Below are 22,969 nucleotides of genomic sequence, written 5' to 3' on the forward strand. Positions count from 1 at the left end.
AGGAGTGTTCTCTTTGTACTCTATGGCAGCGGTGTTTTGTAACATTGTATAACAAAACTACAAATAATGTTGCAACACACTGCTGCCATAGAGTACTAAAGACACATGCACACTCCTGAGCTCTTATGAGCCTACCTAATTTTTCTCTTCAATAAAAGATTACCAAAAGAACGAAGCAAATATGTCAAAGTAAATTAGAAAGTTGTTTTACATTACTGTCCCTTTAATATGCTTTCACCCTTCTCTTTTTACAGTAGATCAAGATATGCTCAGAAATGTATTGAGGACTACACTGGTGCCATATATAGTGTTATTTACATACCGCTTGTGCAGTCATAAAACAAATGGTTGAAAAAGCTTTACTGGGATCTTTTTTGTTCAGGAATTGCAGATATGCATGGTTTTGCTATAGCTTTTTGGTAATAAGAGCAATGCTAATTTCAGCTCTGCACTACATGTCTGAAATTCCTGTCAGTGAAGGGTTTACTCGATCCCTCCCACCCACACTCCTCACCACCAGTCTGCAGTTTAGGGCTTTTAAAAAAATTTATGTCTTCCTCTACAGTGTAGGATCCCTTCTCAACCTCCAACAGCTCTCTAACCCTGCCCCCTCCCTCTAGTAGCAGCTGTCTTAGGTACTGGCAACTGCATTGATAGTGCACCATTACCATATGAAGGCAGATGAACAAAGCCAACAAATAGCAAATCTCGGTTGCCACTTGAAAACCGAGACTGCTTGGGCTTCCAACATGATCTATGCTATGCGTTACACTGGTCTTTGTACAGCATTGCGTAGATGTACATCCGATCGGAGTAGGGGTTATCACACCTCAAAACAAGCACACTAGAATATTTCACCAGATATATAAATCTGCAGGTCTTGTCATCCTAAACCTCACCTCAGAATACAAGTCTGAAGGCCGACTCATGCTTCCGGTACAGTTGAGGGCACTAAGTTTGCAGCAGCTGAGTGGGACGCTGTTGTTCTTTGTGGAAATAAACCATGGTGTCTTCTCCCAGTCAGAATAGTTGTGAATCCCACAGCAATGAAGCTACAGAAAAAAAGAATTTTTTAAATGGTTTCCAACATTAGCCATAACAAAACTTAAATTTAATCTACTTTTAATTTAATACTTTTCTACAAAAATACTTAATTTTTTTCCACTTAAATGTACTGTAAACACCTTGTAATTACTTTTTTTCTGCAGTCTTCATATATAGTCTGAACTACATTAGAACAGATTAACTACTTGTTTACTCTAAATGTTTTTCAATGTTCAAACTCCACACACCACTTTCCTTATTTGTGGGGTCTAAACATCACAGGGCTTGCTAGTGTCGTGTAAACAAAATGGACATAGGATTGTGTCAACAGAAAAGATAAGAGATAACATACAGTTAGGAAGAGATACTTGTCAAGGTTAATTTTCTGTAATGGAAAATCCACAATTTTCAGATTCAAAATTAAAGAAAAAGGAGTAAAAAACAAAATGTATGCTTACCTGATAAAAAGGTCTCTATTTCCGGATATGGTGAGTCCACGGCTTGAGTAATTACTGTTGGGAATATCACTCCTGGCCAGCAGGAGGCGGCAAAAAGCACCACAGTTAAACGGCTAAGTATCACTCCCTTACCCACAACCCCCAGTCATTCAACCAAAGGGAAATGGAGAAAAAGGAGCAACACAAGGGGTAGAGGTGTCTGAGGTTATAGTCAAAAGAACAACTGTCTTAAAATAAAGGGTGGAAAGAATATCCAGAAAGAAAAATCAGGTAAGCATAAATTTTGTTTTTCTTTCCTAAGATATGGTGAGTCCACAGCTTGAATAATTACTGTTGGGAACCAATACCCAAGCTAAAGGACACGGATAAATAGGGAGGGACAAGACAGGCAGTCATAAACAGAAGGCACCACCGCTTGACGAACCTTTCTCCCAAAAGAAGCCTCAGTCGAGGAAAAAAAAAAATCAAATTTGGAAAAAGTATGTAGAGAACACCAAGTTGCAGCCTTGCAAATTTGTTCCACAGAAGCTTCATTTTTGAAAGCCCAAGAAGAGGTAACAGTTCTTGTGGAATGAGCCGTAATTCTCTCATGAGGATGCTGTCCAGCAGTCTCATAAGCCAAATGAATTATACTTACTAACCAAAAAGAAAGAGTAGTAGCAGTAGCAGGGCAGAGGACTGGCAATAATCCTTAGTCGCCTGTAAGTAGAATTTAAGAGCACGTACAACATCCAAATTGTGTAACAAATGTAATTTGGAAGAAGGATTAGGACACAAAGGGAACAACAATTTTCTAATTGATATTTCTATTAGAAACAACCTTAGGAAGGAAACCTAACTTAGTACGAAGAACCGCCTTATAGGCATGAAAAATAAGATAAGGGTAACCACACTGCAGAGCTGAGAGTTCCAAGACTCTTCGAGCAGAAGAGATAGCAACAAGAAACAAAACCTTCAAAGATAACAAAACAAATGTCTATGGAATGCATTAGCTCAAACTGAGCCAGCTGTAAAACTTTAAGAACAAGGTTAAGGCTCCAAGGAGGAGCAACAGACTTAAAGACAGGACTGATTTTGACCAAGGCCTGACAAAAAGATTGCACATCTGGCACTTCCGCCAAACGTTTATGTAGTAAAACTGATAAAAACAGAAATCTGACTCTTCAGGGTACTGACTGACAAATCCCTTCTCCAGGCCTTCCTGAAGAAAAAAAAAAAGAAAAATTCTAGGAATTCTAATTCTACTCCAAGAGTAGCCCTTGGATTCACACCAATAAAAGATATTTACGCCATATATTATGGTAAATCTTTCTAGTAACAGGCTTGCGAGCCTGAATTATGGTCTCAATGACTGACTCAGAAAAAACACGCTTCGACTGCTTGGAGATTGAACTCTTAATTCTGTCTGCTTTAGAGAAACAAGATTTGGATGAAGGAAGGGCCCCTGAATCAAGAGGTCCTTCCTCAGAGGTAGTCTCCAAGGTGGGAGAGATGACATCTCCACTAGGTCTGCAAACCAGATCCTGCAAGGCCATACAGGGGCTATTAGAATCACCAACGCCCTCTCCTGTTTGATACGAGCAATGACTCGTGGAAGGAGAGCAAACTGAGGAAACAGGTATGCCAACCTGAAAAACCAAAGGAACCGCCAGAGCATCTATCAGAACGGCCTGAGGATATCTTGACCTTGAACCGTACCTTGGAAGCTTGGGGTTCTGACGGGACACCATCAGATCTAACTCCGGCACCTCCAATTTGAGGACTAAGCTGGAAAACGCCTCTGGATGGAGTTGCCACACCCCAGGATGAAAAGTCTGTCTGCTCAGAAAATCTGCTTCCCAGTTGTCTACTCCTGGAATGTGGATGGCAGATAGATTCTTCAGTGGGCAGAGACCCACAATTGCTGTCTGAGTAACCTCCTTCATGGCTAAGGAACTCAGAGTTCCTCCCTGGTGATTGATGTAAGCCACAGAGGTTTTGTTATCTGACTGGAACCTGATAAACTGGGATGAGGACAACTGAGGCCAAGCCAGAGCATTGTAAATCACCCTCAACTCCAAGATGTTGATGGGAAGAGCAGACTCCTCCCGAGTCTAAATGCCCTGAGCTTTTAACGAGTTCCAGACTAGTCCCCTGCCCAGCAGGCTGGCGTCCATGGTCACAATCACACAGGAAGGTCTCTGAAAGCATGTGCCCTGAGAAATCCACCATGGGAGAGAGTCCCTTTGACGATTGATTTAACTCTATTCTCTGAGATAGATCTGCATGGTCGCCATTCCATTGTCTGAGCATGCACAACTGGAGAGCTCTCAAATGAAATCGAGAAAAAGGAATAGATGTCCATGGAAGCCACCATCAGACCGATTACCTCCATACATTGAGCCACTGAAGGATACGCAGTAGCCTGAAGAGAGAGGCAAGGGGAAATTATTATGTTTTTCCTGACCTCTGTCAGAAAAATCTTCATCAATAGAGAATCTACTATGGTCCCTAAGAACACTACTCTTGTAGCAGGGGAAATAGAGCTTTTTTCCAGATTTCTTCGTTCCCACGGATGGAATGTGAAAGACAACAATATCTCTGTGTGAGATTTTTCTTGTTGAAAAGATGGCGATAGAACCAATATTTTGTCCAGGTAGCTTGCCACAGCAATTCCACTAGAACGATCATTACCAAAAGAGCCCCAAGAACCTTTGAAAAAATTCTGGGACTTGTGGCTAGACCAAATGGAAGCAAATCTCAGTCTGTGATGGTCCCTGTAAATAGGAACATGAACATACACATCCTTTAGATCTATGGTTGTCATGAACTGACCCTCTTGTACTAAAGGAAGAATGGAGCGTATAGTCTCCATCTAAAAGGATGGAACTTTTAGAAACTTGTTTAGACACTTCAAGTCTAGAATGGGACGGAAAGTTCCCTCTTTTTGGGAACCAGAAATAGGTTGGAGTAGAACCTGAGACCCTGTTACTGCACTGGAACTGAAACTATCACTCCCAGGGAGGAAAGATGTTGTATACATTTCCAGAACGCCTCTCTTTATCTGATCTGCAGATAATCTTAAGACGGCGTTGAACCAATAAGATGCTGCACTAGTCACGGTGGCAATACACACTGCAGGTTGCCATTGGAGACCTTGATGGACATAAATCTTTTTCAAATAGGCCTCCAGCTTCTTGTTGATCGGATCCTTAAAAGAGCAGCTATCCTCAATAGGAAGAGTGATTCTCTTAGCCACAGTGGAAATGGCCCCTTCAACTTTGGGTACAGTATATCAAAGGTCTTTAATGTCCTCGACAGGAAACATTTTCTTAAAAATGGGAGATGGGGAAAAAAAGACACCACTGGTTTCTCCCATTCCTGTGAGATAATCTCACTAGCACGGTCCGGCACAGGAAAAAAACCTCCAAACTGGAAGGTTCATCAAATAAACTATTAAAGGGACACTGAACTCAAATTTTCTCTTTCGTGATTCAGATAGAGCATGGAATTTAAAGCAACTTTCTAATTTACTATTATCAAATGTTCTTCATTCTCTTGGTATCTTTATTTCAAATGCAAGAATGTAAGTTTAGATGCCGGCCCATTTTTGGTGAACAACCTGGGTTGTCCTTGCTGATTGGTGGATACATTCAACAATAAAAAAGTGCTATCCAGAGTTCTGAACCAAAAAAAAAAAGCTTAGATTCCTTAGTTTTCAAATAAAGATAGCAAGAGAACGAAGAAAAATTGATAATATGAGTAAATTAGAAAGATGCTTAAAATGGCATGCTCTATCTGAATCACGAAATAAAAAAATTGGGTTCAGTGTCCCTTTAAGTTTACTAGATTTCTTACGAGGGACAACGACAGAGGTATCGGAGTCATCTAAAGCAGCTAAAACCAAAATTTATGCTTACCTGATAAATTTCTCTCTTTTGCGATGTACCGAGTCCACGGTTTCATCCTTACTTGTGGGATATTATCCTTCCCAACAGGAAGTGGCAAAGAGAGCACCCACAGCAGAGCTGTCTATATAGCTCCCCTCCTTAACTCCACCCCCCCAGTCATTCCACCGAAGGCTTAGGAAGAAAAAGGAGAAACTATAAAGGTGCAGAGGTGACAGAAGTTTTCAATAAAAAATACTAGCTGTCTTGAATAGACAGGGCGGGCCGTTGACTCGGTACATCACAAAAACAGAATTTATGCTTACCTGATAAATTACTTTCTCTTACGGTTTATCCAGTCCACGAATTCATCCTTACTTGTGGGATATTCTCATTCCCTACAGGAAGTGGCAAAGAGAGCACACAGCAGAGCTGTCCATATAGCTCCTCCTCAGGCTCCGCCCCCCCCAGTCATTCGACCGACGGTTAGGAGAAAAAGGAGAAACCATAGGGTGCAGTGGTGACTGTAGTTTTACAAAAATAAATTTGAACCTGACTTAATTGCCAGGGCGGGCCGTGGACTGGATACACCGTAAGAGAAAGTAATTTATCAGGTAAGCATAAATTCTGTTTTCTCTTACATGGTGAATCCAGTCCACGGATTCATCCTTGTGGGATACCAATACCAAAGCTTAAGGACACGGATGAAGGGAGGGAACAAGTCAGGTAACCTAAACGGAAGGCACCACTGCTTGCAAAACCTCTCTCCCAAAAATAGCCTCCGAAGAAGCAAAAGTATCGAATTTGTAAAATTTGGCAAAAGTATGCAGTGAAGACCAAGTCACTGCCTTACAAATCTGTTCAACAGAAGCCTCATTCTTGAAAGCCCATGTGGAAGCCACAGCTCTGGTGGAATGAGCTGTAATTCGTTCAGGAGGCTGCTGTCCAGCAGTCTCATAAGCCAATCGGATGATGCTTTTCAGCCAGAAGGAAAGAGAGGTAGCAGTCACTTTCTGACCTCTCCTCTTACCAGAATAGACAACAAACAAGGATGATGTTTGTCTGAAATCTTTAGTTGCATTTAAATAGAATTTTAAAGCACGAACCACATCAAGATTGTGTAACAGTCGTTCCTTCTTAGAAACTGGATTAGGGCACAGAGAAGGAACAATGATTTCCTGGTTATGGAACACCAGATAGGGTGAATTACACTGCAAAGCAGACAATTCTGAAACTCTTCGAGCAGAAGAAATAGCTACCAAAAACAAAACTTTCCAAGATAATAACTTAATATCTATGGAATGTAAAGGTTCAAACAGAACTCCTTGAAGAACTGAAAGAACTAAATTTAGACTCCATGGAGGAGCCACAGGTTTATAGACAGGCTTGATTCTAACTAGAGCCTGTGCAAACGCCTGAACGTCTGGTACTGCTGCCAGACGCTTGTGTAACAGGATAGACCGAGCAGATATCTGTCCCTTTAAGGAACTAGCTGACAATCCTTTCTCCAATCCTTCTTGGAGAAAAGACAAAATCCTTGGAATCCTAATCTTACTCCACGAGTAACCCTTTGATTCACACCAACAAAGATATTTCCGCCATATCTTATGGTAAAATTTTCCTGGTGATAGGCTTTCTGGCTTGGATCAGAGTATCTATAACTGATTCAGAGAACCCACGCTTAGCTAGAATTAAGCGTTCAATCTCCAAGCAGTCAGTTGCAGAGAAACTAGATTTGGATGCTTGAATGGACCCTGTATTAGAAGATCCTGCCTCGATGGCAGTTTCCATGGTGGAACCGATGACATGTCCACTAGGTCTGCATACCAAGTCCTGCGTGGCCACGCAGGCGCTATCAGAATTACCGAAGCCTTCTCCTGTTTGATTCTGGCTACTAGCCGAGGGAGAAGAGGAAACTGTGGAAAGACATAAGCTAGACTGAAGGACCAAGGCGCTACTAGAGCATCTATCAATGCCGCCTTGGGATCCCTGGACCTGGATCCGTAAAGGGGAAGTTTGGTGTTCTGAAGGGACGCCATCAGATCCAATTCTGGAATGTCCCATAGCTGGGTCAGCTGAGCAAAAACCTCTGGGTGGAGTTCAAACTCCCCCGGGTGAAAAGTCTGACGACTCAGAAAATCCGCCTCCCAGTTGTCTACTCCTGGGATGTGAATCGCAGATAGGTGGCAGGAGTGATCCTCTGCCCATTTGATGATCTTGGTTACTTCCTTCATCGCTAGGGAACTCTTTGTTCCTCCCTGATGATTGATGTATGCTACAGTCGTGATGTTGTCCGACTGAAATCTGATGAATTTGGCCTCCGCTAGTTGAGGCCATGCCTAGAGCGTATTGAATATCGCTCTCAGTTCCAAAATGTTTATCGGGAGAAGAGATTCTTCCCGAGACCATAGACCCTGAGCTTTCAGGGAGTCCCAGACCGCACCCCAACCTAACAGACTGGCATCGGTCGTGACAATGATCCACTCCGGTCTGCGGAAGCACATTCCCTGAGACAGGTGATCCCGAGACAACCACCAGAGAAGAGAGTCTCTGGTTTTCTGGTCCATTTGTATTTAAGGAGACAAATCTGCATAATCCCCATTCCACTGTTTGAGCATGCACAGTTGTAGTGGTCTGAGATGAATTCGGGCAAAAGGGACAACGTCCATTGCCGCAACCATTAATCTGATTACCTCCATGCACTGAGCCACAGAAGGCCGAGGAATGGAATGAAGAACTCGGCAAGTAGTTAAAAGCTTTAACTTCCTGACCTCTGTCAGAAATATTTTAATTTCTACCGAGTCTATTAGTGTTCCCAGGAAGGGAACCCTTGTGAGCGGGGACAGAGAACTCTTTTCTACGTTCACCTTCCACCCGTGAGACCTTAGAAAGGCCAGAACAATGTCCGTATGAGCCTTGGCTCTGTGAAAAGACGACACCTGTATTAAGATGTTGTCTAGGTAAGGTGCTACTGCAATGCCCCGCGGTCTTAGTACCGCTAGAAGGGACCCTAGCACCTTTGTGAAAATTCTGGGAGCGGTGGCCAACCCGAAAGGAAGGGCCACAAACTGGTAATGCGTGTCCAGAAAGGCGAACCTTAGGAACTGATGATGATCTTTGTGGATAGGAATATGTAGGTACGCATCCTTTATATACACGGTAGTCATATATTGACCTTCCTGGATCATCGGTAAGATTGTCCGAATGGTTTCCATTTTGAAAGATGGAACTCTGAGGAATTTGTTTAGAATTTTTAGATCCAGGATTGGCCTGAAAGTTCCTTCCTTTTTGGGAACTACAAACAGGTTTGAGTAAAATCCCAGTCCTTGTTCTGCAATTGGAACTGGGTGTATCACTCCCATCTTTAGAAGATCTTCTACACAGCGTAAGAACGCCTGTTTCTTTGTCTGGTCTGAAGACAAACGAGAAATGTGGAACCTTCCCCTTGGAGGAGAGTCCTTGAATTTTAGAAGATACCCGTGAGCAACAATTTCTAATGCCCAGGGATCTGGAACATCTCTTGCCCCAGCCTGAGCAAAGAGAGAAAGTATGTCCCCTACCAGATCCGGTCCCGGATTGGGGGCTACCCCTTCATGCTGTCTTGGTAGCAGCCGCAGGCTTCTTGGCCTGTTTACCCTTGTTCCAGCCCTGCAAAGGCTTCCAGGTTGCTTTGGGCTGGGAAGCGTTACCCTCTTGCTTTGCGGTTGCAGAGGTTGAAGCAGGTCCGCTCCTGAAGTTGCGAAAGGAGCGAAAATTAGCCTTGTTTTTGGCCTTAAACGGTCTATTTTGTGGAAGGGCATGGCCCTTTGCCCCAGTGATATCCGAAATAATTTCTTTCAACTCTGGGCCAAATAGGGTCTTTCCCTTGAAAGGAATATTTAATAGTTTTGTTTTGGACGACACGTCAGCCGACCACGATTTGAGCCAAAGCGCTCTTCGCGCCATAATGGCAAAACCAGAATTTTTCGCTGCTAACTTAGCTAATTGTAAAGCGGCATCTGTGATAAAATAATTAGCCAGCTTTAGAGCATGAATTCTATTCATGACTTCGTCATATGAAGTCTCCCTCTGGAGCGACTCCTCCAGCGCCTCAAACCAAAAAGCAGCTGCAGTAGTTACAGGAATAATGCAGGCAATCGGTTGAAGAAGGAAACCTTGTTGAACAAATATCTTCTTTAGCAAACCTAATTTTTTATCCATAGGATCTTTGAAAGCACAACTGTCTTCTATTGGTATGGTTGTGCGCTTGGCTAGTGTGGAAACTGCTCCCTCTACCTTAGGGACCGTCTGCCACGCGTCCCGCCTGAGGTCAGTTATGGGGAACATTTTTTTTAAAGATGGGGGGGGGAAACAAAAGTTACACCTGGTCTCTCCCACTCCCTAGTCACAATATCCGCCACCCTCTTCGGGATCGGAAACGCATCAGTGTATACAGGGACTTCTAGAAACTTGTCCATTTTACACAATTTTTCTGGGACCACCATGGGGTCACAATCATCCAGCGTAGCCAAAACCTCCTTAAGCAGTACGCGGAGGTGTTCCAGCTTAAATTTAAACGCTAAGGAATCTGATTCTGCCCGCTGAGAAGCCTTTCCTGTGTCAGAAATTTCTCCCTCAGACAGTACATCCCTCACTGCCACTTCAGAGTGTTGTGAGGGTACAACAGATAAATCATCCAAAACTTCTGATTGCTCATCCTCTGTTCTTAAAACTGGAGGAAAAACTGGCAGTTTGGATAGAAATGCCACAAGGGAATTGTCCATGACTGCTGCTAGAGGTACTAGGCATCGCTTGCGCGGGCGTAACTGGTGTCGACACATGGGGAGAGGAAGGAGGACTATCCTCGTTACCTTTTGTTAAAGAATCATCTTGGGCTACATTTTTAAGTGTCACTGCATGGTCTTTAAAATGTTTAGATACCTTAGCACACTTTAAACACAAATGTAAAGGGGGTACCGCCATGGCTATTAAACACCTAGAACAAGGTCTATCTGCAGGCTCAGACATGTTAAACAGACTTAGACAGCACTCAAATACAGTAAAATACCATTTTTGAAAAAATGGTACTGTGCCTTTAAATAATAAAAAGCGCACACTTTTTTACTAAATCTCCAAAAATCATCCAATCTTTATGAAATTTTCACCAAATGATCCTAATGCTTTGAAATGATTGCACAGTAAATTTCAAGTCAATTAACCCCTTACTGCCCAAGCCGGAGCAAATTAAAGCTGGCAACCGGTTAGCAAAACTATAGCACCATGCCACAGCCTCTGCTGTGGCCCTACCTTCCTTGGGGATTAGTTTTAATCGAAAATAAGCCTCTCTTAAGTCCTCAAGTAAACTCTTGACTCTTCACATGGAGCTGCATGAAGCTGTCTGTAAAATCAACTGCGCAACTGAGGTGCGAATTTCAGGCCCCCTCCCTCTTCACTCTGGGGATGTGGGGCCTTCCCAAGCCAAAATAGGTGTCCAAATAGATGCCATGCGGAATAAACCCCAAAAAAGTGTTTCAAATGTAATATAAACTTGTATAAATATCAGATTTTTGTAAAAAAATAATCGATTGCCCCTTAACAGTGTCCACCAGTATTTGAGCCCTTTCAAATAAGCCTTCCTTCTATACTAAGTCTCAGAATATGGCTTACCTTTTCCACATGGGGATTCTTGTCAGTCTTCTAGCATTACCAAGTCTTGACTAGAAAAAATGACTGAAACATACCTCAAAGCAGTTAAGCCCGCAAACTGTTCCCCCCAACTGAAGTTTTCTGATGCTCAACAGTCCTGTGTGGGAACAGCAGTGGATTTTACAACATGCTAAAATCATGTTCCTCTCAGCAGAAATCTTCATCACTTTCTGCCACAGAGTAAATAGTACAAACCAGCACTATTTTAAAATAAACTTTTGATTGAAGAAATAAAAACTACAAATCTAACACCACATTCACTTTACCCTCCTGTGGAGATGCTACTTGTTAGAGTGGCAAAGAGAATGACTGGGGGGGCGGAGCCTGAGGGGGAGCTATATGGACAGCTCTGCTGTGTGCTCTCTTTGCCACTTCCTGTAGGGAATGAGAATATCCCACAAGGATGAATCCGTGGACTGGATACACCATGTAAGAGAAAGAAAGAAATTTATCAGGAAAGCATAAATTTTGTTTTCTTTTGCAAGATGTACCGAGTCCACGGTTTCATCCTTACTTGTGGGATACCAATACCAAAGCTTTAGGACACGGATGAAGGGAGAGACAAGACAGGAACCTAAACGGAATGCACCACTGCTTGCAGAACCCGTCTCCAAAAAATAGCCTCCGAAGAAGCAAAAGTATCAAATTTGGAAAATTTGGAAAAGGTATGAAGCGAAGACCAAGTCTCAGCCTTACAAATCTGTTCAACAGAAGCATCATTTTTAAAAGCCCATGCGGAAGCCACCGCTCTAGTAGAGTGAGCTGTAATTCTTTCAGGAGGCTGCTGTCCAGCAGTCTCATAAGCCAAACGGATGATGCTTTTCAGCCCAAAGGAAAGAGGTAGCCGTAGCCTTTTGACCTCTACGCTTTCCAGAATAGACAACAAAGAAGATGTTTGACGAAAATCCTTGGTTGCTTGCAAATAAAACTTCAAAGCACAAACCACGTCCAAGTTGTGCAACAGATGTTCCTTCTTAGAAGAAGGATTAGGACACAGAGAAGGAACAACAATTTCCTGATTGATATTCCTGTTAGTAACAACCTTAGGGAGGAACCCAGGTTTGGTACGCAAAACCACCTTAGCATGGAAAACAAGATAAGGCGAGACAGATTGTAATGCAGATAGTTCAGAGACACTTCGAGCTGAAGAGATAGCAACTAGAAAAAGAACTTTCCAAGATAGAAGCTTAATATCTATGGAATGCATGGGTTCAAACGGAACCCCCTGAAGAACTTTAAGAACTAAATTTAGACTCCATGGCGGAGCAAAAGGTTTAAACACAGGCTTGATTCTAACTAAAGCCTGACAGAAAGCCCGAACGTCTGGGACATCTGCCAGACGCTTGCATCTAATGGGGGTCTCCACCTGAAGACCCTCTTCCAGAGCATCGAACCAAAAGGCAGCTGCAGTGGTTACAGGAACAATGCACGCTATAGGCTGGAGAAGAAAACCCTGATGAACAAAAATTTTCTTTAGGAGACCCTCTAATTTTTTATCCACAGGATCTTTGAAAGCACAACTGTCCTCAATAGGTATAGTTGTACGCTTAGCTAGAGTAGAAATAGCTCCCTCCACCTTAGGGACCGTCTGCCACGAGTCCCGCATGGTGTCGGATATGGGGAACATCTTCTTAAAAATAGGAGGGGGAGTGAACGGAATACCTGGTCTATCCCACTCCTTAGTAACAATGTCCAAAATCCTCTTAGGGACCGGAAAAACATCAGTGTAGACAGGAACCTCAAAATATTTGTCCATTTTACGCAATTTCTCTGGAACTACAATAGGGTCACAATCATCCAGATTCGCTAAAAACCTCCCTGAGCAATAAGCGGAGGTGTTCTAGCTTAAATTTAAAGGCCGTCATATCTGAATCTGTCGGAGGGAACATCTTTCCTGAATCAGAAATCTCTCCCTCAGACAGCAAATCCCTCACCCCTACCTCTGAACATTGTGAGGGTACATCGGATACGGCTACTAAAGCGTCAGAAGGCTCAGCATTTGTTCTTAATCCAGAGCTACTGTGCTTCCCTTGCAACCCAGGCAGTTTAGATAAAACCTCTGAGGGTAGAATTCATAACTGTGGCCATATCTTGCAAGGTGAAAGAATTAAGAGGCACTAGAGGTACTTGGCGTCACTTGTGCGGGCGTTACTGGTTGTGACACTTGGGGAGAACTAGATGGCATAACCTGATTTCCTTCCGTCTGAGAATCATCCAGTGCCAAACTAAGTCAAAATATGCGGTTTGCAATTTATAGACATATCAGTACATGTGGGACACATTCTAAGAGGGGGTTCCACAATGGCTTCTAAACATATTGAGCAAGGAGTTTCCTCAATGTCAGACATGTTGAACTGGTTAGTAATGAGACAAGCAAGCTTGGAAAACACTTTATTCAGTGAAAAAACAACAATTTTTAAAAAACCGTACTGTGCCTTTAAGAGAACAAAAGACATACACAATCTGCAAAACTGCTTAAAAATACCTCAAACTTTTCGAAATTTTTACAGCAGATTCAATAAGCTTTAGTAAGATTGCACCACAAGCAAATTAAACATTTAACCCCCTAAATATGGAAACCGGATTGACAAAGTGCCAAAAACCGGACAAAACCCTGTCAGCCCCTTGCCACAGCTCTGCTGTGGCGCCTACCTGCCCTTAGGGATTGTTAATGTGGGGATAAAGCTTCGTTTTGGCCCAAAAAGTTCACCAGGACCCTCCGGTGTTGTAGCTTGCTGCTTGTCAAGAGAAAACTGCGCAACTGAGGCGCAAAATTAGGCCCCGCCCATCTCACTCGATGTTACTAAGGCCTCCAAAAAACACACCAAGCGTTTTTACCAGCCATGTGGGTTCTAAAACCCTAAAAAACAGAATTTATGCTTACCTGATAAATTACTTTCTCCAACGGTGTGTCCGGTCCACGGCGTCATCCTTACTTGTGGGATATTCTCTTCCCCAACAGGAAATGGCAAAGAGCCCAGCAAAGCTGGTCATATGATCCCTCCTAGGCTCCGCCTACCCCAGTCATTCAACCGACGTACAGGAGGAAATATGCATAGGAGAAACCATATGATACCGTGGTGACTGTAGTTAGAGAAAATAATTCATCAGACCTGATTAAAAAACCAGGGCGGGCCGTGGACCGGACACACCGTTGGAGAAAGTAATTTATCAGGTAAGCATAAATTCTGCTTTCTCCAACATAGGTGTGTCCGGTCCACGGCGTCATCCTTACTTGTGGGAACCAATACCAAAGCTTTAGGACACGGATGAAGGGAGGGAGCAAATCAGGTCACCTAAATGGAAGGCACCACGGCTTGCAAAACCTTTCTCCCAAAAATAGCCTCTGAAGAAGCAAAAGTATCAAATTTGTAAAATTTGGCAAAAGTGTGCAGTGAAGACCAAGTCGCTGCCTTACATATCTGGTCAACAGAAGCCTCGTTCTTGAAGGCCCATGTGGAAGCCACAGCCCTAGTGGAGTGAGCTGTGATTCTTTCAGGAGGCTGCCGTCCGGCAGTCTCATAAGCCAAACGGATAATGCTTTTAAGCCAAAAAGAGAGAGAGGTAGAAGTTGCTTTTTGACCTCTCCTTTTACCAGAATAAACAACAAACAAAGAAGAAGTTTGTCTGAAATCTTTAGTGGCCTCTAAATAGAATTTTAGAGCACGGACTACGTCCAAATTGTGTAACAAACGTTCCTTCTTTGAAACTGGATTCGGGCACAAAGAAGGTACAACTATCTCCTGGTTAATATTCTTGTTGGAAACAACTTTCGGAAGAAAACCAGGCTTAGTACGCAAAACCACCTTATCTGCATGGAACACCAGATAGGGCGGAGAACACTGCAGAGCAGATAACTCAGAAACTCTTCTAGCAGAAGAAATTGCAACCAAAAACAAAACTTTCCAAGATAATAACTTAATATCTACGGAATGTAAGGGTTCAAACGGAACCCCTTGAAGAACTGAAAGAACTAGATTAAGACTCCAGGGAGGAGTCAAAGGTCTGTAAACAGGCTTGATTCTAACCAGAGCCTGAACAAACGCTTGAACGTCTGGCACAGCTGCCAGCCTTTTGTGAAGTAAAACAGATAACGCAGAAATCTGTCCCTTCAGAGAACTCGCAGATAATCCCTTCTCCAAACCTTCTTGTAGAAAGGATAAAATCCTAGGAATTTTTATCTTGTTCCATGGGAATCCTTTAGATTCACACCAACAGATATATTTTTTCCATATCTTATGGTAAATTTTTCTAGATACAGGCTTTCTAGCCTGAATCAGAGTATCTATTACAGAATCTGAAAACCCACGCTTTGATAAAATCAAGCGTTCAATCTCCAAGCAGTCAGTTGGAGAGAAACCAGATTCGGATGTTCGAATGGACCTTGAACAAGAAGATCCTGTCTCAAAAGGTAGCTTCCATGGTGGAGCCGATGACATATTCACCAGGTCTGCATACCAAGTCCTGCGTGGCCACGCAGGAGCTATCAAGATCACCGAAGCCCTCTCCTGGTTGATCCTGGCTACCAGCCTGGGAATGAGAGGAAACGGTGGGAATACATAAGCTAGGTTGAAGGTCCAAGGTGCTACTAGTGCATCTACTAGAGTCGCCTTAGGATCCCTGGATCTGGACCTGTAACAAGGAACCTTGAAGTTCTGACGAGACGCCATCAGATCCATGTCTGGAATGCCCCATAATTGAGTTATTTGGGCAAAGATTTCCGGGTGGAGTTCCCACTCCCCCGGATGGAATGTCTGACGACTCAGAAAATCCGCTTCCCAATTTTCCACTCCTGGGATGTGGATTGCAGACAAGTGGCAGGAGTGGTCCTCCGCCCATTGAATTATCTTGGTCACTTCCTCCATTGCCAGGGAACTCCTTGTTCCCCCCTGATGGTTGATATATGCAACTGTCGTCATGTTGTCTGATTGAAACCTTATGAATTTGGCCCTTGCTAGATGAGGCCAAGCTTTGAGAGCATTGAATATCGCTCTCAGTTCCAGAATGTTTATCGGGAGAAGAGATTCTTCCCGAGACCATAGACCCTGAGCTTTCAGGGGTTCCCAGACCGCGCCCCAGCCCACCAGACTGGCGTCGGTCGTGACAATGACCCACTCTGGTCTGCGGAAGCTCATTCCCTGTGACAGGTTGTCCAGGATTAGCCACCAACGGAGTGAATCTCTGGTCCTTTGATCTACTTGAATCGTCGGAGACAAGTCTGTATAATCCCCATTCCACTGTCTGAGCATGCACAGTTGTAATGGTCTTAGATGAATTCGTGCAAAAGGAACTATGTCCATTGCTGCAACCATCAATCCTATTACTTCCATGCACTGCGCTATGGAAGGACGAAGAACAGAATGAAGAACTTGACAAGAGCTTAGAAGCTTTGATTTTCTGACCTCTGTCAGAAAAATCCTCATTTCTAAGGAGTCTATTATTGTTCCCAAGAAGGGAACTCTTGTTGACGGGGAAAGAGAACTTTTTTCTATGTTCACTTTCCATCCGTGAGATCTGAGAAAGGCTAGGACGATGTCCGTATGAGCCTTTGCTTTTGACAGAGACGACGCTTGAATCAGGATGTCGTCCAAGTACGGTACTACTGCAATGCCCCTTGGTCTTAGAACCGCTAGAAGGGACCCTAGTACCTTTGTGAAAATTCTCGGAGCAGTGGCTAATCCGAATGGAAGTGCCACAAACTGGTAATGCTTGTCCAGAAAAGCGAACCTTAGGAACTGATGATGTTCCTTGTGGATAGGAATATGTAGGTACGCATCCTTTAAATCCACCGTGGTCATAAATTGACCTTCCTGGATGGTAGGAAGGATCGTTCGAATGGTTTCCATTTTGAACGATGGAACCCTGAGAAATTTGTTTAGGATCTTGAGATCTAGAATTGGTCTGAATGTTCCCTCTTTTTTGGGAACTATGAACAGGTTGGAGTAAAACCCCATCCCTTGTTCTCTTATTGGAACTGGATGAATTACTCCCATCTTTAACAGGTCTTCTACACAATGTAAGAATGCCTGTCTTTTTATTTGGTTTGAAGATAATTGAGACCTGTGGAACCTTCCCCTTGGGGGTAGTTCCTTGAATTCCAGGAGATAACCTTGAGAAACTATTTCTAGTGCCCAAGGATCCTGAACATCTCTTGCCCAGGCCTGAGCAAAGAGAGAAAGTCTGCCCCCCACCAGATCCGGTCCCGGATCGGGGGCCATCCCTTCATGCTGTTTTGGTAGCAGTGGCAGGCTTCTTGGCCTGCTTACCCTTGTTCCAGCCTTGCATCGGTCTCCAGGCTGGTTTGGGTTGAGAAGTATTACCCTCTTGCTTAGAGGATGTAGAAGTAGAGGCTGGTCCGTTTCTGCGAAAGGGACGAAAATTAGGCTTATTTCTAGCCTTAAAAGACCTATCCTGAGGAAGGGCGTGGCCCTTTCCTCCGGTGATGTCTGAAATAATCTCTTTCAAATCAGGACCAAACAGTGTTTTGCCCTTGAAAGGGATGTTAAGCAATTTCGTCTTGGAAGACACATCCGCTGACCAAGACTTTAGCCAGAGCGCTCTGCGCGCCACGATAGCAAACCCTGAATTTTTTGCCGCTAATCTCGCTAATTGCAAAGCGGCATCTAGAATAAAAGAGTTAGCCAATTTAAGTGCATGAACTCTGTCCATAACCTCCTCATACGAAGATTCTTTATTGAGCGACTTTTCTAGTTCTTCGAACCAGAAACACGCTGCCGTAGTGACAGGAAAAATGCATGAAATTGGTTGTAGAAGGTAACCTTGCTGAACAAACATCTTTTTAAGCAAACCCTCTAATTTTTTATCCATAGGATCTTTAAAAGCACAACTATCTTCTATGGGAATAGTAGTGCGTTTGTTTAGAGTAGAGACCGCCCCCTCGACCTTAGGGACTGTCTGCCATAAGTCCTTTCTGGGGTCGACTATAGGAAATAATTTCTTAAATATAGGGGGAGGAACAAAAGGTATGCCGGGCCTTTCCCATTCCTTGTTTACTATGTCCGCCACCCGCGAAAAACATCAAAAAACTCTTAGCTGTCTCCGTGGAGATGTTGCCTGTGCAACGGCAAAGAGAATGACTGGGGTAGGCGGAGCCTAGGAGGGATCATATGACCAGCTTTGCTGGGCTCTTTGCCATTTCCTGTTGGGGAAGAGAATATCCCACAAGTAAGGATGACGCCGTGGACCGGACACACCTATGTTGGAGAAAGCCAAGTATACCCTCAATACAGATGTCCCTCAAAGTTTATTAACAGCACTCACAACCGTTTGTTAATATCATTCAAACTGAGTAGTTTAGCCCTTTATGCAAGCTTAGTAATGCCACTATAAAAAAGTGTAGGATTACTGCTTACCCTTACCCTCATGGGGATATGGTCAGCCTTTCTGAAATATCACAGTCTCTCCAGAAAAAATGACTGAACATACCTCATTGCTGTATAGCATGAAACCGTTCCTCACACTGAAGTTTCCTGTACTCCTCAGCCTCTGTGGGAACAGCATTGGATCTTAGTTACAAATGCTAAGATCATCCTCCTCTAGGCAGAGATCTTCATCCATCTCCTGCCTGAGTGTAAATAGTACACACCGGTACCATTTAAAAATAACAAACTCTTGCTTGAAGAAAATAAAAACAGTTTATCACCTCTTTCACTTTACCCTTCCTGCTTAAAGCCGGCAAAGAGAATGACTGGGGGGTGGAGTTAAGGGGGGAGCTATATAGACAGCTCTGCTGTGGGTGCTCTCTTTGCCACTTCCTGTTGGGAAGGATAATATCCCACAAGTAAGGATGAAACCGTGGACTCGGTACATCTCGCAAAAGAAACCTCCTTTAACAATACACAAAGGTGTTCAAGCTTAAATCTGAAGGATACCACCTCAGATTCAGACAGTATAATTCCTTCTTCTGAGACTTCACCCTCAGAAAGTCCAGATGTATCTTCCTCATCACACTTATGAGAAAGGGCAACTTGTGAAGCAGAACCTTACTTTCTGAATTTCTAGATTTCTTTGCGTTTTCCCTGTAATCTAGGAATGGCAGCTAATGCCACAGATACAGCTGAAGATACCTGGGCAGCAATTTCTGCTTTTAAATAAACTCTACTAGGAGTTAGAGGAACCGCAGGGCACTGCATGTGACAAAATTGAGGCTTGGGACGTAGCAGGAGAAAGCTGAGGTGGTATTCTAACAGCATCATCCTGAGAGACATTCGGCTCAAAAATGTTACCTTTATTTTGCAAGGTTTTCGTGACACATGAAGAACAAAATTGCATAGGAGCTGCAATTTGTGCATCTAAACATAATAAGCATGAATTCATGAGAGCAGGCTCTTTTTCCATATCAGACATGTTGTGAAACCGTAAATAAACTTGTACAGATAAGTTTCAAATATTTTAATATTCAATTAAAATAAGCCAACGAAAAAATTAATACTTTAGATTTTATCCCAAGTTAGGATCGATCCCCAGCTAAAATTATGTGAGAAAAGTTAAGAAAAAAAACATTTAATAATCATCAAACATCAAATTTACTTCTAAAATACCCCTCAGGCAACCCCACACCTCAATTACTGAGGTGCCTTACCGCTACCAATTAAGACCGGATCACTCAGAAATGGAGAAAAACAACTTTTCCTCAAACGTAATAAAGTAAAGCCGTCATCTGAACGCAACTACCGAGCTCAAATTACTGCTGTGACAGAGAGGCGCACTACTTCCTGGTACACTGAGTACCAGAAATAACCGTTTTTCAAACCTGACAGTTTAAAATGTTGCATCGTTTTATTTTAACACACAGGGGAAGTGAATAAGCTGCTGAAATAGAAAATTCAGCCTTACTTTCAGTTTAAACTTGTATTGTTTTATCAAGTAAATATGTTTCAGAAAAACAAAATTTATGCTTACCTGATAAATTTATTTCTCTTGTGGTGTATCCAGTCCACGGATTCATCCATTACTTGTGGGACATTCTCCTTCCCAACAGGAAGCTGCAAGAGGATCACCCACAGCAGAGCTGTCTATATAGCTCCTCCCCTAACTGCCACCTCCCAGTCATTAGACCGAAGACAAGCAAGAGAAAGGAGAAACTATAGGGTGCAGTGGTGACTGTAGTTTAAAAATTAAAAAAACACCTGCCTTAAAATGACAGGGCAGGCCGTGGACTGGATACACCACAAGAGAAATAAATTTATCAGGTAAGCATAAATTTTGTTTTCTCTTGTAAGGTGTATCCAGTCCACGGATTCATCCATTACTTGTGGGATACCAATACCAAAGCTATAGGACACGGATGAAGGGAGGGACAAGGCAGGCGCTTAAACGGAAGGCACCACTGCCTGTAAGACCTTTCTCCCAAAAATGCCTCCGAAGCAGCAAAAGTATCAAATTTGTAGAATTTAGAAAAAGTATGAAGCAAAGACCAAGTCGCCGCCTTACAAATCTGTTCAACAGAAGCCTCATTTTTAAAGGCCCATGTAGAAGCCACCGCTCTAGTGGAATGAGCTGTAATTCTTACAGGAGGCTGCTGGCCAGCAGTCTCATAAGCTAAGCGGATTATACTTCTTAACCAAAAAAGAAAGAGAAGTTGCTGAAGCCTTTTGGCCTTTCCTCTGTCCAGAGTAGATAACAAACAATGCAGATGTTTGACGAAAATCTTTAGTAGCTTGTAAATAAAACTTTAAAGCACGAACCACGTCAAGATTGTGTAATAGACGTTCCTTCTTTGAAGGATTAGGACACAGTGACGGAACAACAATCTCTTGATTGATATTCTTATTGGATACCACCTTAGGAAGAAACCCAGGTTTGGTACACAAAACTACCTTATCTGCATGGAAGATCAGATAAGGGGAATCGCACTGCAAGGCAGATAACTCTGAAACTCTTCGAGCCGAAGAGATAGCTACCAAGAACAGAACTTTCCAAGATAAAAGCTTGATATCTATGGAATGCAGAGGTTCAAACGGAACCCCTTGAAGAACTTTAAGAACTAAATTTAAACTCCATGGTGGAGCAACAGGTTTAAACACAGGCTTGATTCTAACTAAAGCCTGACAAAACGCCTGAAACATCCGCCAGCCGCTTGTGCAAAAGGACAGAGCAGAAATCTGTCCCTTTAAGGAACTAGCTGACAATCCCTTCTCCAATCCTTCTTGGAGAAAAGACAATATCCTGGGAATCCTGACTTTACTCCATGAGTAACCCTTGGATTCACACCAATGAAGATATTTACACCATATCTTATGATAGATTTTCCTGGTGACAGGCTTTCGAGCCTGAATTAAGGTATCAATAACCGACTCGGAAAAACCACGCATTCAATCTCCAAGCAGTCAGACGCAGAGAAATTAGATTTGGATGTTTGAAGGGACCTTGAAGTAGAAGGTCCTGCCTCAGCGGCAGAGTCCAAGGTGGAAAGAATGACATGTCCACCAGATCTGCGTACCAAGTCCTGCGTGGCCACGCAGGAGCTATCAAAATCACTGAAGCTCTCTCCTGCTTGATCTTGGCAATCAGACGAGGGAGCAGAGGAAACGGTGGCAACACATAAGCCAGGTTGAAAGACCAAGGCGCTGCTAGAGCATCTATCAGCGCTGCCTTGGGATCCCTGGACCTGAACCATACGACGACTTTGGAAGGCACAAAAACCCCTTAGAGAGGTCCTATATGTTCAGGCGACTCCTTCAGGGAAGCTGGATGTCTCAAGCTGCAAAAACTAATGGAAAATAGGCCCCTCCCAAGCTGTACTCACAGTGAGAGGGCCTTAAAAAAAACCTATCCCTAGGCAAAATCTAGTCAGCCATGTTGAAAAACTGGGCCCCAGAATAAAGTTTTATAACCAATATGAAATAAACGTTTATACACCTCAAGCAAACGTTATATCTATTCAGTAATGTGAGTAAATAATAAAAATATTACCCTTTACAACAAGCATGATACCAGTCGTTATTAAATCACTGTAATCAGGCTTACCTTAAATAAATCCGGTATTGTCAGCATTTTCTAGCTTATTTCTCTAGAAAAATTTAAAACTGCACATACCTCAGAGCAGGAGACCCTGCACGCTATTCCCCCAGCTAAAGTTACCCATCTCTTCAGTTATGTGTGAGAACAGCAATGGATCTTAGTTACAACCTGCTAAGATTATCAAAGACCACAGGCAGACTCTTCTTCAACTTTCTGCCTGAAGCTAAAATAGTACAACTCCGGTACCATTTGAAAATAAACTTTTGATTGAAGATAAACTACATTAATGCACCACATCTCTCTAGCTGCTTCCCTTGTTGAGAGCTGCAAGAGAATGACTGGGAGGTGGCAGTTAGGGGAGGAGCTATATAGACAGTCTGCTGTGGGTGATCCTCTTGCAGCTTCCTGTTGGAAAAGAGAATATCCCACAAGTAATGGATGAATCCGTGGACTGGATACACCTTACAAGAGAAATAAAGTCTAATCAAAACATTTTACCCTTTCTTTTTAAAAAAAGAGTTTAAATGTTAGTCTTACACATGCTACAGTGCCTGTTTCATACCCAGTGTAACCCATACAACAGGATTATATATGTCCCAATAAAAAAAAGCAGTGTCTTAATTGTTAAGTGCATGGTCTCCCCAACTGGAAGAAAAACAGAATTTATGCTTACCTGATAAATTACTTTCTCCAACGGTGTGTCCGGTCCACGGCGTCATCCTTACTTGTGGGATATTCTCTTCCCCAACAGGAAATGGCAAAGAGCCCAGCAAAGCTGGTCACATGATCCCTCCTAGGCTCCGCCTACCCCAGTCATTCGACCGACGTAAAGGAGGAATATGCATAGGAGAAATCATATGATACCGTGGTGACTGTAGTTAGAGAAAATAATTCATCAGACCTGATTAAAAAAACCAGGGCGGGCTGTGGACC

General features: G+C 43.1%; 1 protein-coding gene across 1 annotated transcript in view; it reads right to left on the reverse strand.

The window, feature by feature from the left end:
• Positions 1 to 22,969, reverse strand: part of TSPAN3 (tetraspanin 3) — a 114,865-nt gene that overhangs the window by 26,901 nt on the left and 64,995 nt on the right. The window contains exon 5 of the mRNA XM_053717261.1: positions 900 to 1,052. Within this exon, the coding sequence (XP_053573236.1) occupies positions 900 to 1,052 (153 nt within the window). The remainder of the gene's footprint in view (positions 1 to 899; positions 1,053 to 22,969) is intronic.

This window comes from Bombina bombina, chromosome 6, assembly GCF_027579735.1.
Source record: "Bombina bombina isolate aBomBom1 chromosome 6, aBomBom1.pri, whole genome shotgun sequence".
NCBI classification, from domain to species: domain Eukaryota; kingdom Metazoa; phylum Chordata; class Amphibia; order Anura; family Bombinatoridae; genus Bombina; species Bombina bombina.